At 44.6% G+C, this 19,500-nt stretch overlaps 1 protein-coding gene across 1 annotated transcript in view; it reads left to right on the top strand.

Moving 5' to 3' along the window:
* khdrbs3 (KH domain containing, RNA binding, signal transduction associated 3) overlaps nt 1-19,025 on the top strand; it is an 80,069-nt gene extending 61,044 nt beyond the window's left edge. Inside the window, exons 7-9 of the mRNA XM_056583077.1 lie at nt 4,903-4,985; nt 15,670-15,722; nt 17,990-19,025. Coding sequence (XP_056439052.1) covers nt 4,903-4,985; nt 15,670-15,722; nt 17,990-18,081 — 228 coding nt within the window. The 3' untranslated portion in view covers nt 18,082-19,025. The remainder of the gene's footprint in view (nt 1-4,902; nt 4,986-15,669; nt 15,723-17,989) is intronic.
* Nucleotides 19,026-19,500: the final 475 nt, after the last annotated feature.

The following is a 19,500-nucleotide window of genomic DNA, read 5'->3' as shown; positions in this document are numbered from 1 at the left end:
GTCTCTGCCTCTCTGGCCTCTTCCTGGCTGGGATATCAGTTGTGCTTGGCTCCTGTTTCAGCACAGTATCTCTATTGAGCATCAGTTTAGATTTGAGATGGGGGCTATTTTATGCTGTTTCCATCCATGTGTTTCAATGTCTGAAATACAGGGGCATCTCGAGCTGACGGCTAGAATCTCACTAATCCAGTCCTATCAAATCTATTCTTCCCAGTGTCATCATCAGTATTCAATTATACTGAGTCTAATTGTTGCCAAACAAAATCACATAAATGTTATTATTCACTGATTCAGTCTGGGCACGGCCCATTCAGACCTGAATAAGCACTATGATGCATTAAGCAGACAAATCTAATTTCCTGTCATTCGTTAGGGGCATTAAGGTCTCTTTAAAACCTGTACTCAATCTAATTGGAGAGGAGTTAGTTTAATCTTGTGATCCTTGTCTAAGACTCTGTATTATTTTCCAATGATGACGCAGAGGAGGACGTTTTAACAATAAGACTTGTTTGCTTGAACCAAATACATATTATAGAGTGATTGAGGGAGGCTGGTTGAAATGGTTGCGTGTGTCATAGCTCATGTAAGAGCGTACATCTGCATGAATCTATTTCAGTGGTGGTGGGGGCATCCCTTTGGCTAAGAGCGAGTGTCTGGTGTGCTCTATACATGTAGGAGTGTATTATACTCAGCGTGTGAGTAATCCTGGTTAAGTATTGTGTGTTTGATAACCTTGTGGCTGACCTCTGAAGTAAGTGGCTGACAGCCGCAGTCACCCAAGGGCAGCCCCCATTCACACACACCAGTCGATTCCAGGCTGACGTCAAGAGCCAGGAATAGTCCATTGAGCTGAAGGGTGCTTCTTTTTCTCGTGTGGCAATTGAAAGTCTTCATTTCATTGTCATCCTTGGAGCTGATGAGGCTAAATATAGCGGGGAATATTCTTCACTAAAAAGATAACTGCAGTCAAACTGAAAGCCAAACTCAGATGCTTTGTTGGCATCCACTGTAATCCTAATATTGCTCTGGGTGTTTACCTACCTGCCACCCAAGTAAGTACCTGTGTGCTTAAAATGTTCTCAAATATAAGGATGTGAAAAGACCTACTGAGGCTTATTGAGGTTTCTTATTGAATTGGAAATGTTTTCACAATCAGGCGGGAAATTGTAACTAGTTGTAACTAAGAAAGACATTATTTTACTCATTATGATTACATTATCATGTCATTATTCATTATTAATATGGATCATAGATAATTATCATTGTAAAGGGGTGTCAAAATTCACCAATACATTGTGGTGGAAAGTTTTACTCAGATAAGGGCTAATAGCTAATAGTATTCTATCAGGGATAGATTATATATATATATATATGTTTATATATTGCAGCATAGATATATCTATGCTTCCATAACACAATGTTGACTCTGTCAAGATGTCTAATACAAACAGCTTCTCTGAGTGGCCCGTACATATGGTCTATGAACATGTTGCTGTTCAGAGGGCAGCCTGGAGACCTCCCATTCAGGCCTGATGCAAGCCCATGTTCTGCATTTCAAGCTGTGTTTGTCACCTGGGTTGATGGGATTAAATAAAAAAATGACGTTAACACAACGCTGATTGGACAGATAGTCAGAAGGACAGCGGGACAGACAGACTTGTTGTGAAATCCCCCTCCTAACTATTGTCCCTCACATGCGTAGCCACACACGTGATGACCAATCAATTGACCGGATGATGGATGGACACACATCCATCCAGACGGACCGACAGACAAGCTTTCTGTTCAATCGGTCTCGGGCCTTTTGTCCTTGACAAACACAGTGTGACGCGCACACTGACAACACGAAGGGTCTGCATGTAAACACGCAGACGCACGCGGCTCGGGACCCGTGGTGCTCTCATGGCGCCGGCCAGGCCCCTCCGCATCCCTATCGGTTACCACGGTGATGTCGAGCACGGCCCAGCGGCTCTGATAGTGCTGTTGGAACATGCAGCGCCAGCCACTCTCTAAGTCCTCTGTGGCCCGTGAGGGCAGCCCTTATCTTTTAACAACACGCCTCTCAGCCTTCCACTGGCATACAAATGAAAGACTCACTTAGGGGGAGAGGGGTGCACTGTCTCTGTCGTCTAGCTCTCCCCCCTCTCTCTCTCTCTCTCTCTCTCTCTCTCTCTCTTTCACTATCTCCATGTTGCTCTGTGTTGTCCCTTTTTGTTGTCACTCCATTCCAATTCTTTCGGCTGACACCAGCTTTCTCGGCCCATCTCTCTCTCTTCCTCTTCTGTCGCTTTGCTTTTTTATTCTCTCTCTCTCACTCTCTCTCTTCTGTCCTTTTTGTTTTCTGTTATTCTCTCATTCCCCTCTCTTCGTTCCTCTCTGTGCCTCTGCTCTCAATCAGTCCTCCAGCATCACACAAATCCTGTTTAGACAAGTTTATGTCTGTGAATTATCGTTAGGCACTGCCGACATTTTTCCGGGGATTATTTAACCATTAAAAATACATCAATATAACAATCGCTACTATGTTATAAATGCTTTTATTTTGTAAGTATAGCTTGCAATAGTGCATTGTTTCTATACTGCCCCATACTGTATTGTAAACCGTCATACCATAATAACATTCTTGCTAGATCTTTATGCTGCTTCAATTAGAATCTTTATAAATCATTTCATAAAAATGTTTCACCGATGTTTTAATGTTTGTTTTTATCTTCAATAATTTTGTTCCGGGATTTGTCATCCTTGAAAGTTTTTAGAAAGCTTTTGACTTTGTTTAACATAGATATTCACAAGACATGTGTTGGACTTGAAGCTCAATTCTGGCAGCAACAGAGCAGTTTCAATAACAATGTCTGCATCCCAGCCGTGTTTAATACTTGTTAAACAGAAACTTGTTGGAATTTTCAACCTGGAGTCTATTTGCCCATCGTTTGTGTTCAAGGGACAGATGTGGACAACACTATTTGAAATTGGTAGAATATTTAGCCAGAATGCTGCAGCCATAATCTGCCAAATGGGCTGCGATGTAATCCTTTAGGGCAATAGCGCCCCTTGAATGTATGTCCTCTAAAAGTGATTTTTCTTGCCACTAGCCAGCTCAGATTATACTCTAACATTATGGAAAGGATCCCTACAGAGAAATACATTTTTATTTTCACCTTTTCGCTTGATCCAGTTCTGTGTCAAAACAAGTCTCACTCAAAGAGAATCCTGAAATCTGCAGGTTGAGCGAGACTTGGTTAGATACAATAACAAACAGAAACAGCGATGTTACATTCACCGTACAACGCATCGCTGTCCCTTGTACTGAAGCTATTTAGCTAAACTGGTTCTAAGATAGTAACTGATCATCATTATATTTACATTTAAATGTATATTAATATTCTGTTCCTTTAGCAGACGCTCCTACCTAAAGCAACTGTTAACAATCCAATCATACCATCAAAATTGGAGTAAGAATTGCATTTGTGCTGCAAGAATTAACAACCTCAAATGGCCCGACTACCGAGCAGCTCAAAGTATCTGAGTACTGCTCTAAAGCAGTACTTATACACTCATACTGATCATGGCCCAGACCATCAGATGAACCTCAATTGAATAATCCCTCTGTGATCACACATTTGTTTCAATATTTCCCATGTAAAAATGCTTGATCCATGGCACACTTTGAAACACAGTGCACAGCTTCCGAGACCTTTTCAGTTTATTAATATTGCCATAAATATTCATTGAAGTTCATTTGAGTCGTCTATCAAATCAGTCATCGGGCTATAACATGAAGTCATAAATATGCATCAGAAAAATGGGAGGTAGTCATGAATATTAATTGCTAAGTTCACACGTGTTCGATTTTGGACATGAACACGCATGTCTAAATACAAACCAACAGTCAAAAATGTTCCCAAGGCAAACAAACTGGACAACATTTCCTTTAGGGATGTGGGCCAACTGGTGGGACACTGTTACCAAAATTAAGTCAACATAAAGTGCTGTGACGTCTGTAAGCTATTTCAATAGTTTTCCAAACCATGAATACAACCAGGCCACTTATGAAGCCTAAAATAGCCGCCTGACTGTAGGGGTGAATGAATGCAAGTTTTAAAAGGTTGAGCCCTCACATTTTTACAAGCATGAAAATGTCAAATTTATTTACACTGGTTTTCAATCAAAGTAAAAAAATATTAACAAACCAATACATCCTATATGAGAACTCTCAAACACCAAAAGAGGAAAAAACACCAAATCCTAAACAGTCCATTGAAACAACAAGAGGCTTTTAAGATGACGCTGTGATGAACTTCACATAGTTCTAACACATGCTGTTGGTTTTTCAAGAGGATTATAGATAAAAGGCCAAACTCCAATACTGCCACTTGGCAAATACGGGTTTCCAATCAAGCATTAGAGCCTTAATAATAACACGGCTGTGATGAGTATTTTCTTCTGCTGTTCAAACGTACAGAAATTCATTCTGAGCGTGCAAATCGGGGCCAGATGGAATTAGCGGAGGAGCGTGCGGGGGGATGAGCGATGTGTCGCGAGGGGTCTGCGTCTTTTGTGGAACATAAGTCCCATTTATCCCAAATGAGGACGAGTGTGCCACTGTTTCCCTTTGATGTAGCTCTAGGCAGGGGGCGGGGTGGGGTGGGGGGGGGGGGGGGGGGGGGGCAGCATAGGGCGAGGATGAAGATAGCCGGCGCGCAAACAGATGTTGCGGGCCTCCCCCTCCTTTCGCGGCGGCGATGAAAGCGCCAGCCTTTCGCATCACTCCGTCCTCCGCATCGACCGGGCCGTAGCCAGCCCTTTTGACGTAGAGGGGCTGCTGTTGGTCTCGGCTGTTTCTGATTGGCTGTCGTGACATTAGTCGCTGACCGGGGCTGTGTTTCTTCCCTTCTCCTTTAGGAATACGACGACGGCTACGGAACGGCTTACGATGACCAGGGCTATGAATCCTACGACAACAACTACAGTAATCAAGGACAGAAGTGAGTGGAGCGGGAACGCCACAGAAAAATGATGCCATAATTGTGTGCCATTAGTTGCACGCCATTCGCGCAGAAGGAAACCATGTTCATGTAGCCTTTCTAATTTTTTTAATAGAGCACGAGTGAGTCGTCGTAGAGGGAAAAAAAAATTCCTATATCTATAATTTTTTTTTTACCAGGAATTTAAGAATATGAGGATACCACTAATAAAGAGAATTTAGTAAATCAATCAGGATTTATTTGAGAATTTAATTTAAATAAAGAATAGGCACCACGTTTAACCAGGAATACACTTCAAAAGTTTGCAAGAGATCTTTCCGGAGGGGTTGTATAAATAGCATAGACATAGCAACAAAACATCCAAGTGTAGATTAATCACAATGAATCAAAATTAAAATCCAGTTTCATCATTCGAAACCCTCCCTCTCCTGTTTCATGCATTGGAATTCCAAAACACGTCAGAAAAATGAATACATTTGGTTCAAATTGTAGTATATGGCTCCGTTTAGGAAGGATGGTATATTGATTTTGGTTCACGTATAAAGAGCTATCGCCTTGCTCATGTCAAAGAAGACTGGGCTGTGCTCGGGTTGTCTTGTGTATCATCTAGTGTACATTCCTATTCCTCCCACGCCTTGTTTTGACTCCTATTTTTGCCCGGCTGAACAACGGAGCAATGATTGTTATACTTAAGATGTCAAACATGGAATAGCATTAGAGTCATATGCAAAATCACACACATACACGCACACACACCCACATGCAAAGACGCACACACACACACACACATGAAAGAGCACAGATTATTCTGTCTTTTGACTTTTGTGATCAAGATGGTCGATGTTTTCTTTGATGGCCGATGGTAATATCTGTCACGCTGCTCTGGTTTGTTCCTCATGCATTCTCATCTTTTAGATACTCTTTGGCTTCTCACCCTCCCTCTCTCTCTCTCTCTCTCTCTCTCTCTCTGTCTCTCTCTCTCTCTCCCCCTCTCTCTCTCTCTCTCTCTCTCTCTCTCTCTCTCTCTCTCTCTCTATATATATATATATATATATATATATATATATATCCATGCTCTGTGTCTTATAATCTCTCCCACCAGACTCTGAGGTCTATGACTTGAGTTGCGATGTTTAGCTGGTGGAAAGATGACAGTGGTGCTGGTGGAGATGGTGGAGGTGGTGGTGCTGGTGGGGGGACCTGGCCCAGGGTATCCACGGCTATTTGTTTTAAAAGCAGTCTGGTGAATAATCGTGAAGCTCGGGGAGGAAGAAAAATGGAGTTTGTCATGGAAAAGCTGGAGGCTAGGAAGACACAAAGAGATTATTCGTATCTGTTATCTGGCCGGGGACCAGGGAACTAATGGGGGGCAGACATCAGAGTCCCAGCCCCCCGAGACCACTGGTTCACTGTTTTCTCTCTTATGTCTTACATTATAGAGCTCAAATATGCATATTGTTATTATAGCTATGATTACAATTATAATTTGGTTGTTGTCAGGACTTTTTAAATTACATTTTACATACATATTACACATGTTTGTTTTGTATTATTAGTTATTTTGCATATTTTAAATATTTAAATGTTAAAAAAAATTGGGATGGGGAAACAACAATAAATTACAATTGATAACATTATTTCATTAAGTCATGGCTTGGGTACAGTATAAGGGTTTGTTGGATGCCACTGCTGTTGGTGTGCCAGAAGGTGCTCTATAACGGACCTGTACAGTAGGATTACTCCTCTGCGCTAAGGCTTGTTTTTCACGCCTCGCAAGACCTTGCAGAAATTGGGCTGACTGCTGTCAGTTAGTTGACATCTTATTTTGTGGAGCTGTAGTCTAATGTGGATTATGTAAAGGGCTTTGTACCCAAAGGAGGTACAAAAGTAAACATTGTGTGTTTTTTAATGCAATTACATAATGTCCGTGGTGATCGTCAACAGAATACATTTGTTGTAAAAAGACAGAATTACTGTCAGTGGTTAAATGACAGCGGGTATAATGCTGATTTTTTTTAGCCATTATAATACAAGAGGAACGGACAAAGCTCTCTCTTTTTGCTTTGTTCGTCGTCTTCTTATCTCGCTGCCTTCAGCCGAAAGGTAGTGGTGGTGGTCATGGAGAGCCCAGCTGGAGCGGGTATACCCGGGTACCCGGGGAAGCAGAGTGAAGGGCAGGCTAAACACGGACAAGTCAGCCCCTAACAATGCTGGGGCTGCCTAGAGCAGCTCAGAATCACCCATCTGAGCTCTGACTGTGTGGCAGAATTTCACTAGCTGGAGGATAACAAGCAAAGCAATTTACCATCCATCTCTCTCTCTGTCTCTCTCTCTCTCGCTCTTTCGCACACCCTCTCTCTACCTCTCTCTTTCTTACTCTCGCACTCTGTGTGTGTGTGTGTGTGTGTGTGTGTGTGTGTGTGTGTGTGTGTGTGTGTGTGTGTGTGTGTGTGTGTGTGTGTGTGTGTGTGTGTGTGTGTGTATGTGTGTGTGTGTGTGTGTGTGTGTGTGTGTGTGTGTGTGTGTGTGTGTATGTGTATGTGTATGTGTGTGTGTGTGTGTGTGTGTGTGTGTGTGTGTGTGTGTGTGTGTGTGTGTGTGTGTGTGTGTGTGTGTGTCTCTCTCTCTATCTCTCTCTCTCTCTCTCTCTTTGTTTCTCTCGCACTCTATTTGTGTGTGTCTCTCTCTCTCTCTCTCTCTCTCTCTCTCTCTCTCTCTCTCTGTATCTCTCTCTCTCTCTCTCTCTCTCTGCCTCTCGCTCTCTATCATGATATCAGCCTACGGAGCCCGAAGGCAGGAGCCAGGGCCCCGCCATTAGTTGTGAGGGAGGACTGGGGCTTTCGGAAACGCTGCTGCACTTTAAACAGGATGTAATACTGCACCAAAGTTCAGACTTTATGTGCCTATTAATTCATTTCAACCAAATCTGACGGACATGAAATCCGTGTTGTGTCGCATGACGATATAAATCATCACGCATTTTGAAAAAAGATTAAACAAACACACCAACAATGGGACAATATTGAATATGAGGACAAGATTTAAATATAATAAGGATATTGAACATTCAATGAGAACGGAGGGCTTTCTTGAAAGAACAGAAATATATTTAGCTACGAAACCCAAAAACTGGGAGCAAACTAAACATTCCAACGAGGAAGGACTAACGAACTATGAGAGAGAGTGGAGAGTGACATCATCTCAGGAGGCCGTGCGTGGTGTGTAAGGTCAAGGAGATTGCAGCGCAGACTGGTGCTCATTTGTATGAGCAGGGAGAGAGGGAGGGAGAGGGAGAGACAGGGCTAATCCCTCATAGGGGAGGGGAGAGGGAGGACAGGCGTTTGGGACCGGCCCGGCCAGGCCCGGACTTCGGCCCGCGAGAAGGTCAGTCTGAGGGCGATGACGAAGAAGGGCGATGATGACGATGGTGATGGAGGCGTTGATGGCGGTGGCCGCCTTTGGAGCGGTTGGTTATTTTATGCTTGACACCTGAGAGACAGCGGGGCGGTGAAGCGTCCCTCTCTCCTCCTCGCAGAGGGACCGCTACATTGTCCTCAAGGTCCCGAAGCGCCTCCGTGGAAAATAAAATAAAAGGGAGAGCGAGAGAGGTGGACAGCGGTGGGGCAGCTTTAAAGGTCAGATCTGAAATGGTGCGGAGGTACAGAATATGTACTCTGTTGAAAGGACTTAAAGTGCCAGTGAACCCCAAATAGTGTTCTTTTTATTTGAAACACTTCCTCTATGATCTTTAACATCATAACATATGCCTTTTGCGGTCTAAAATGAGACAATCATTCTGATTTTTTTTGTTTTAAACCGAACTCAGGACACTTTTTTACTGATGTGAAATTGTACTAAGACGTCACAATAAAGTGATGTGATGTGTGTGTGTGTGTGTGTGTGTGTGTGTGTGTGTGTGTGTGTGTGTGTGTGTGTGTGTGTGTGTGTGTGTGTGTGTGTGTGTGTGTGTGTGTGTGTGTGTGTGTGTGTGTTTGTATATGTGTGTATGTCTGTGTGAGCGTTTTCTGTGGAAATACTTTTAATGAGGAGTTTCAACATCTATATTTCGGGGAATAAATGTCTAACTTTGATGGGTTAGAGTAGCCAATCACATTCTGGGATATGATGGCCATGGCTGGCTCCACCCACTAAGTCCTAAAAAGAGAACCTTTGTGCGAGCAGCAAGAAAATCAGCGAGCAGCAGGAGAACGAAGACAGCCTCCGTCCACAAGGGGGAGCGTGCTGCTTCACTTCATGTGTGCGCTCAATTATTGATTTTCTCCTCACAGGCTTTATTACTGCTCTCGCGAGGACAGAAATACCGCTCTCGAGTGCAGTAAAAGCGCTCGCAATAGTAATTACTGTGCACGGTTGGTTAGTTGTGCGGGCAGTGCACGCAGTCATTTTTGGTTTGTGAGTTCTGGCAGTGCTATTCCGCAAAACCAGGACACCGGTTTTTTTGGGTCGTAGTTTGCCTCAATATGTGTCGCTTGAGGCTGGAGTCTGATAGATGTCAAGTTCCATTCGGACTGGAGAAGTATACAATAGATTTGTTTCACCTGTGAAATAAGAAGAGTAAGAGTTACCACAGGTAGGCAGAGGTTGGACTGGGGGAGCTTCACAATCAGCCACCATGTAGCGAAGTCGGCCTTGGGTATCCCAGAGGACAGTTTCAATTTTAAGCCATAATATGTGCTTATTTTTTTAATAATAATTATAATACATTTTATTTGTAGCGCACTTTACATTCGAAAATCTCAAAGTGCTACCGTTTAAGAGAGAAAAAAGGGTTGTTAAAACATATAATACATATACAGTAAAAGAGAAATTAGCAAAAGGCTTTTTTAAAAAGGTAAGTCTTAAGGTTTCGTTTAAAAACAGCTGTAGTCTGTGGGGCCTTCAGGTGGTCAGGGAGGGCGTTCCATAGTCTTGGTGCAGCAGCGGAGAAAGCCCGATCGCCTATGGTGCGGAGCTTGGTCTTAGGTGGTCTGAGGGTGTCTGCTGATGCAGAGAGGTGGTCTGGGGGGTGAGGAGCTCCTGGAGGTATGGGGGGGGGTATGTCCGTAAATGTACTGGTGGCTGAGGAGGGAGACCCTGTATTCAATTCTGAATGTGACTGGGAGCCAGTGAAGGGATTTGAGGATGGGGTTGATGTGTTCATATTTGCGCACCCTGAACAGGATCCTGGCAGCGCTGTTGTGTATGTACTGGAGTGCATTGCAGTAATCCAACGTGGAGGAGACAAAGGCGTAGACGAGTCTCTCTGTATCTGCCTGGGTGAGTGTAGGCCGGAGTTTGGCAATGTTTTTGAGGTGGTAGAATGCGGTCTCGCAGAGGTGATTGATGTGGGTGTCATAGTTCAGTTGCTGGTCCATTTGAACACCCAGGTTGGTGACAGATGTGGAAGGGGGAATGTTTTGGCCAGATAAAGTGATATTGGTGACGTTGGAGGAGCGGAGCTGATGTGGTGTGCTGATGAGGATGGCTTCTGTTGTAGAGTTGTTTAATTGAAGAAAGATGAGCTTCATCCACGCCTCTATCTCCTCCAGGCAGGTGGTCAGTGTGGATGTTGGCAGGGGGCAAGAAGAAGTGGGGCTGGTTCTGAGGTACAGCTGTGTGTCATCAGCATAGCAATGATAAGATAACCCATGCCTGCTGATGACGCTGCCCTTGACACTAATGGAGAAAAGGGTGGGGCCCAACACGTCGCCCTGGGGGACACCGCAGGTGACACTGTGGGTGAGTGATTTTGCTTTGCCCAGGGCGACGTGCTCGATTCTGCCGGTGAGGTCAGAGGTGAACCAGTTGTGTGTATTTCCTGTGAGTCCAATGGTGTATTGCAGGTGGTGGAGGAGGATATTGTGGTCGACTGTGTCAAAAGCAGCTGTTAAATCCAAGAGGATGAGAAGTGATGGGGAACCGGTGTCTGCTGCCATCAGGAGGTCGTTGGTGACCCTGACCAAAGCAGTTTCTGTACTAGGGCAGGGCAGAAACCAGACTGAAATTTCTCAAACTGATTATTTTGTATGAGATGATCCTGAAGTTGTGCTGCAACTGTTTTCTCCAAAGCCTTTGACAGGAACGGAAGATTAGAAATGGGCCTTTAGTTGGAGAGAATTTCTGGATCCAGGGTGGGTTTTTTCACTAGTGGTCTGACGACAGCAGTTTTTAATGCAGGCGGGATATGGCCAGCCAGGAGGGAGTGGTTTATGATCTTGGTGATGAGTGGAGGGACGGCAGAGATGTTGGTCTTCAGCAGGGCTGAAGGGAAGGGGTCCAGTGCACAGGTGGACGGGTTTTTATTGCATAGTATGCTGTAAAATGTGCCTGTGCTCTGTTAATTATTTTATAAATTCAATTTCTCTCATTCCCTTCCTTTGTCTAGTGAGGACAGTGGCAGGGAGTTGGCTGTAGCAATCAGAGCATTTCATTTCTGGCAACAATTTGTGTCCTTTGGGATAGGTTACCCCCTATGAAAACATTAGCAAACTGGGCCTGGGAACCTGAAGCTCTCTCTCTCTCTCTCTCTCTCTCTCTCTCTCTCTCTCTCTCTCTCTCTCTCTCTCTCTCTCTCTCTCTCTCTCTCTCTCTCCCTCTCTCTCCCTCTCTCTCTCGCTCTCTCTCTTGCTCTCTCTCTCGCGCTCTCTCTCGCGCTCTCTCTCCCTATGTCTCTCTCCCTCGCGCTCTCTCTCTCTCCCATGTCTCTCTCTCTCCCATGTCTCTCTCTCTCTCTCTCTCGCTCTCTTTGTCACTCTCGCTCTCTCTTTCATAGTCTCTCTCTCTCTCTCTTTCATAGTCTCTCTCTCTCTCTCTCTCTCTCTCTCTCTCTCTCTCTCTCTCTCTCTCTCTCTCTCTCTCTCTCTCTCTCTCTCTCTCTCTCTGCCTCTCTGTCTCTCTCCCAGTCAGTCTGTCTGTCTGTGCTATATCAGGTCAGGGCGCTGGTGTCTCCGATCCATCTCTCTAAATGCCCTACTGGTTTGGTTTGAATTCATCATGCTGGCGGACTGGAAGAATAATGGCCTATCTCAGATAACACAGACCACCAGGGAACCAGGGACGTGTACTACATGGCTCAGATTAAACACAGCCATCTGTTTCAACCCGGCCCCCCACACCCCCTTCCAAAATGGCGCCATCAAAACTCCAAACAGGACCCAGTTTTTAGCATTGGATCGGTGTGTGTGGTGGGGGGGGTGGTTGTTAACAGATGCCTGGCAGACTATAGCATCGCACACCTGCAGCAACGGTTCAGGACTCAGGGTGAAGTGTCCTGATTGGTGGACTCTGGTCACATGACCCGTGGCATGTAGCACCGTGTACGTTTGAGCGTCCGGGCCAGGAGTCTTTTTTTCTCCCATTTCTTTTTGCTCCTCCTCCCCTCCCCCTCGTCTTTGGCCTGGTGGGCACTGGGGGGCACCGCAGAGCAGCGGACGCCTCACACTAATGAAGGTCAAATCAAAACTCAGCTGACCTATTTAGAAAGTCAAAGCCTTTTCACACCTCTGACAGGGCCAATGCATCCTCTGAGCTTCTACACCAACATCTCACTTAACGCACACACACACACACACACACACACACACACACACACACACACACACACACACACACACACACACACACACACACACACACACACACACACACACACACACACACACACACACACACGGCACTCTTGTCTGATGATTCTCATGTAATATATATATATAGTCGGTCTCATCTCGGATTTTCCTGTTTTCCTAACCAATTCATATCACAACCTAAAACTATTATTTATTTTTTAACACATTTGCATGAGGGTCTGCAAGTGTGTAAGAAATATGAATAATCTGAATAGATAGGGTAATACTTAATTATAAGAAACATAATTTTGAGGCTTTGTGCTGTTATGGACTGTGAAGTGAGACAGGAAAGTGGGTTGGAGCGGAGGGGGCGTGAAATGTAGCATAGGTGCCCAGGTGGGAGAATCAAACCTGGTGTGCTTCAAGGCCTCGTGCCTGCTGTGTCAGCCACGGAGGACCTTTATGTTCAGCTAAAAGTATAACTTGAAGGATTACATCAACAAAAGTGTACCGTGACGTGTGTTTTTAACGCGGGGGGGTGAACAAATTAGAAATAATAAAACCACTGTTTGTTGATATGTAGCTCTAAAATTGGTATTAAGTCAGAACAGATTTATTCCTTTACTCTCATTGTGAGTTATTGATTTATTTCTATACTTTTCCGTCTGTTCAGACTCCTGTAGCGGCCTCCTTCGGTGAACGTAAACACATCTCCTGTAATACTTAATAGGCGCGTTCACAACTCCCCCAAATGTGTTCGGAAGGCGCCACATTAAGCGTAGATGTGTTGACATCGCGCTGACACGTGCCAGGAATTCCACCCTGGGTTGTCAGGAGGGCGGCATCACCGACGCAGACCAACTGGGGTTACGAGTGCCGAGGAACACAGTGGCGTCGATGGAGGGCGGCGTGGATATTGATGAAACGTCATGGCCCCTGGAATTAGAAGTTCCTGACAGCTTTTGTTGCAGCCTTCTGGTTAGCACAGAGAATGGGTAGTAGCACGCGGCTGTCAGCCTTAGCAGGAGGCTGCCGTCACTCTTGGCTTTTTCTTGATCATGCAGGGAAATGTATGTAAAAAAATATATATATCAACCTTCGCTCGTAGTTTCTGTTAGACGAATAGAATAAGATGTTGGTGAGGATATATTTTATGGTTTAACAAAACGGTTTGCGAGACCTTGTTCTAACTAGCGTTAAGGGTTTGTTTTTGTATGTTAGGGATTTGGATTGTAGGGTTTGTCAAATAGGAGGGCGAGGCTGAATGTATTGATACAGATTAGCCATGAATTGGCGTGGCAGACGAATCCACTCTATCACGTCCCCCAGATTTGATTGTGTGTTCTGAAGGGTAGCATTACTCTGGGAGCCCCCCGGGGTTTTGAGCGCCGTGTGAAATCGAATTATTTGGCATCATGAAGGGTCTTGTCACAGTGTACACAACCTGACATGCTAAAACATGCTTCCGACTGTAGCACCGCCGCCTCCCTCCTCCCGCCCCCCGCAGCCAGGGATGTCTGAGATATGCCGTGATATGACATGGCCCCCAGATGTGTGGCTGCACCTACGTGGGGTGGCGTGATGGGGAAGAGCCTGTCTTCAGAGAAGCCATAGAGGGCCTTCATTTGCTCAAAGTCGAGGGACATTATATGGCGTGGAGGGCGGGGGGGTGAGGAGGCTCCTTCCAAAGTTGAATTCCTGACCTCAGCAAATATGTATGCTTACACGCAAAAAGCCACAAAGCTATTTGTCCATGTCTGGGTGTTTGTGTGTGTTTGTCGATGTGTGTGTGTGTGTGTGTGTGTGTGTGTGTGTGTGTGTGTGTGTGTGTGTGTGTGTGTGTGTGTGTGTGTGTGTGTGTGTGTGTGTGTGTGTGTGTGTGTGTGTGTGTGTGTGTGTGTTCCTGTATAACTTAATATGTCTTCTGCTAAGCAGTGGTCTTAATAGTTTGACGAGAAGAAAGACATCACAGAAAAACAGTGAACATGGAGCGGATGCAGTTCTGATCATTCAACCTTCAGCCATCGGACTGCTCACTCACACGTACATACATATATATATATATATAGTTATAGCTATAGTTATAGTTATATATATATACGTATATATATATTTATTTTCTATTTTTGTCATGTGGCAGCTTACCGTCACAGCCACCTCGGCTGACACTTTCCTAATCCGGTGAGGAAGAGGGCGAGGGGAGCCTGGCCGTCTACAGCAGGCCGAGTGACAGGCGGGGGGGGGGGGGGGGAGGGAGAGAGGGAGGGAGAGGGGAGAGAGAGAGAGAGAGAGAGAGAGAGAGAAGGACCCAGCTGGGACGGCCAGCGTCAGCCCGCTGGAAACCTGATGATGAATTGCCGGGGCTGAGTGATAGCAGTGTTACTCAATGATACCCCGGCAGGATTGTTCTGTCAGTCTGTCACCGGGGGAGGAGGATGCCAGAGGATAAATAAATATAGAAAGAGGGCGCCGGGAAAACGGACCGCTGCGCAACAAGCAAAGCACCAATATACCCCCCCCCCCCCTCCCCCCCTCCCGTATTTCCATTTTTCCGTTTTTTTATTTTTTTATTAAGGCTATTTTTTCATTAAGGTTGCCATCTCGTATGGATCTCCATATGAGCTGAGGTGGAAGTGGGAGCTTTTGGGGAGGAAAAGGAAATTGCCTTTGCAGTGCCGCAGATGCCTTCCCCGTTTGACTGATTATAACTCGTCTGGTGTTTGCGTTGGACCTTTTATATATATATATATATATATATATATATTTATATATATATATATATATGCATCTATATATATTTATATATTTGCAGCATTTGCAGCATAGCAAATGACAACATTTGTTCTTTGTGATTTTGTTTCGATATTTTGTCCCTCATAGCGAGGGCGCTGATGCGCACAGAGGACGGCGAGGGGCAGAATATCACTTTAATGTTGCGTGGCAATATAGCTGTTTACGTTTTATCAATTGATACTGAATTTGAAATATCTGATGTCATCTCCTTATAACTGTTATTTTATGCGAGGGGAAATCGATTTACCCGTCCCAGATCTTCGTATTATTCTTATTTTGGCAAACAAACAAACAACTAACTGTGTAAATATTCTCTTATTTCATAGCTCCGAGGACTACTATGAATACGGTCACAGTGGAGAGTCGTATGAATCCTATGGTGAGTAGTTTCATTTAAATATCCTGTTTGGTTTCGTAAAACAGGCATAAATAGTCATGCGTGGAGGATTAAATATCAAGAAAAAGGTGGACGTTGTGAGGGGCAGGGGGCGGTGAGGGAGTGTCCTGGCTGTGTATCTGGAGGGAGGGGGCCGTGATGGAGAGGATGCTTGGTCTTGGCGATGGGTGGCAAGAGATTTGCATCTGCGTATCAGGAGGCGCTGTGTAGGAGTAGGTGGCAGAGGTCGGTGAAGGTAGGAGGGAGCGGAGCTGTGCAGAGCGCTGTGGCTGGCGGGAGGCGGTTAGACACCAAGCATTGGTTTTTTGATGGGGAGCCAGTGGAGGCTTTTGGAGGACAGGAGTTGACTTGATCTCTGATCAAGCCCGTGTGTGTGGGAGACAGCAAGAGTACGATTCGGATGTGCAGTGGTGGTTTGTTAGGAACCGGGGGTGATATTGTCATGCATGACGCAATCGCAGTAGCCCAGCGGTGCGGTTCCAATGCACGAGCCGCAGTGAGAGGCAGAGGTAGGTAGAATCAATGGCAATAGTGTGACTAAGGGGGAGGCATACAGGAACGGGCCGGACATTGATCCCTGGGGCACACCCTAGGAGACGGGCTGGGGTAGACTTACAGTTATTGATGTTGATGAACTGGAGTCTGTCGGCAAGGTATCATCTGAAGCAGCAGAGCGTTTTCGTCAGCGATGCTGGACAAGAAGTTTTGAAATTGGGGATGGGAAGGATGTGTATCTCGATTCTGTCAGACGCAATGCAAGATGGTTGAGGGAGCCCACTTCCGAGGAGAGGCGGTGGTCGACGCCACGGCTTTCAGTGGCTGTTTCGGTGCTTTGTATTCGCCTGTATACAGAGCTGCTGGAAGTCCAATGTGTAACGTGGTAGCTTTTTCATCAATAACATCGACGTGACACAGTCTGAGAGGTGAAAAAGTGCAAACGTATTATCATCCCAAGGTGTCCCAGACTCATTGTTAGATCACCTGGTCACACCTCGCTTATCCTTAATTTAACAAGGTTTATTTAAATGATTGCAGTTTCAATAGTGTCTTATTTTAAAGCACACATTTTTGGGCGTCAAAATCAACAGAAAGTCTTCTCACTTCTCTAATGGAGCCTATAGGTTAAGTTGACAACAATAACAATAAATGAAACTAAGCGTTCGCTCATTGAACCAGTCAAACCTAAAGACGGAGAGCTTGGCCGTTCCAAGCAAAACATCCAGGTAAACAATGGAGCTGACAGACACCTGTCTTCAGAGACGCCATGGTTACCGCGGTCTAATTCTTGAATGCCGGCTGTCGGTTAAAAGGTGAAAAAAGTAATTATAGGTTGTATAATTAAGCAGTATTGGCTATAGGCTTCCAGTGGACAACCCTGTCACCAGGAGACGACGGGATTAGGAAAAACACCAAACCTTTGTGAGACTGAGGGGTGGATGGATGGAGCTGGAGGAGGAGAGGGGAGGGGTGGTTCTGTATTGGCTGGCGCTTCAACAAAGGCCATCGATACGTGCGCTTGCACACTCACAGTGCCGTGGCGGCGTGATATGCGCTAATGGTAATTGTGACCTTTTTGCTGAGAACGACTAAACTTCTTCTTTTCAAGGAGCCGTTTGATGTTCTGCGTTCAATAATCTGAGAGGCGATGTTTGGGGGGGTGTAAAGCGCAGTAGATGTTGTGCAGGGATGTGCCCTTTGCATTTGTTCACTTCAAAGGTGCAGAGTGTAGAACTCAGGGTCATCGAGCAGGACTGACATGGCAGACATGGAATATAACATTCTTATATATACAACTCTTCCACCATGTTTTATACCGTAGCATAGAAGGGATAAACGGCTCTACAGAGGACTTGTTTTAAGATTTTCAGTGGAATCACTATCAAACTTTTCAGCTATGACCTTAAGTTGTATGGACTAAATGACTAAGTACTATTTCTAAATCTACCAAGGGACCTCATCCCTTGACGCTTAGATACTCAATGTAGTCGTAGACAATGACATAACTTACACACTTGGTAGGTATTAGGGGTCCGCAGCATCTCCTCTGTCATTGGACAGGGAGAGGTGAGGGCGGGTCTTTAGTTGGAAACAATATGCAACCTCAACGCTAGATGTCACTAAATCTAAAACACTGCTCCTTTAAGATAGGTTAACCAGCAGGGGGAAAACACAGCGAATGCATTGCCTAATAAGCCAGGTTAAAGTCATCATCCAACATGTGTTTGTTCCCTCCTCCTTCTCTTTTCCAGGCCAGGAGGAGTGGGCAAACAACCGCACAAAGGCCCCGTCAGCGCGCGCAGCCAAGGGCGTGTATCGGGATCAGCCATACTCCAGATATTGAACTGTTTATACATCCGGCACCTGAGTCTCCGCAGCTGTTCCAGCTCAAGTAATTTTTTTTTTTTATGGACACTCCCTTTTTTTAGAAATGAAACGAAAAGTCCCCACTTAGCAGTGGATGGAGTCGGTGCCTGCCCCCCACGAGTCAAAGCTGTTTGGGCAGCTGGCAATGAAACTAATGGGTCGGCCATCTTCTTTGTCTCCTCAAAGACAAAGCTACCTGCTGTTGAGGATTGGTAACATGACTCGGTACATTAGGTTTCTCTCTCAGCGATGTGACTGTAAAGGATGACGTTAATGACATAACTCTAAATAACTATATAAGACGTAAACAAAATGAGGAGATTGTTGATAAGATGTACATAGACAGCTGTCACTGCGACCTAATTGACCACTCTCTGTACTTAGAACAACGAAGACTCTGATCACCTTTAAAATGTTGTAGTTTAGGTCCTGAGAAAAAGTGCAGTCTTTTTTTCTCTTTTATTTTCTTCCCCTGAAGAGGTGATTTGGTGAAATGTTTCACTTGTAAATTATACCTTCACACAGGCATAACAAGAACGGTCCTTATGTATACATATTGTGTTGCTGTTTACTCCTTTTGTAAGATAATAGTACTTTAGTGTTAAAGGGCTTATAAAAGCATGGTTAATACCTGTGGAAAGTGTCAGCTGTTACCCTTCTCTTAAAGCCTAAGTAGTTGTCTAATCATTGCTCTCTTAATACAGTCCCTTTAATTCATCGTAAATAGGTGATCATATACTCTCTGTTAACCCGATAACATTAACTGCAAAATTCACACTAAATTTGATATTATTTGATTCTGGCTGTTATTCATTTAACCACGTTAATCAATCGTATCATGGAGAATGAATCAGTGATCCCCGAAATCTCGTGAGTTTTTGTTCAACCACGTTCATTTTAAGCTTATGTAAGCCCTTTAATGTTCTCTTCTTGGTTGATGCTGAATAAACATTTTGAAAGAAAGCCTTTTGTGTTCAAGACGGTAATTATGTTTATATTGTTGTTCCCTCTAAAAAGTTTTTAAAATTTAAACAATACAAAAAACACATAATCTAAACTAACAAAAAAAGCTATGAAACTTGCTAATCAGACTGTAATGTCAATTTAGAAGAAAGTCCCCATTCTACACCCTTTTTGATCCGAAGCAATGTGGAAGACATTGACTTTTACGGCCAATGCACTCAGCGGCACCAATGTGACTTTGTATGTGATGATTTCCACGGCGTACTAGTTTCACACTGAATATCCTGAGAACACATAGTGAATTTGCTTCGCAAGTATTTTCACACTGATGATCATTTCTCATTCATATATTACCCCCAGTTGGGTCTTGAGTATCCGCCTTAATACAAAACTCTCCATGATTTAAACCCAAAGTCTTGCCAATTTGCTTGTC

The sequence above is a fragment of the Gadus chalcogrammus genome, chromosome 22 (genome assembly GCF_026213295.1).
Source record: "Gadus chalcogrammus isolate NIFS_2021 chromosome 22, NIFS_Gcha_1.0, whole genome shotgun sequence".
Lineage (NCBI taxonomy): Eukaryota > Metazoa > Chordata > Actinopteri > Gadiformes > Gadidae > Gadus > Gadus chalcogrammus.
Note: the sequence above shows the minus strand (reverse complement) of the source record. Positions and strands in the feature narration are given on the sequence as shown.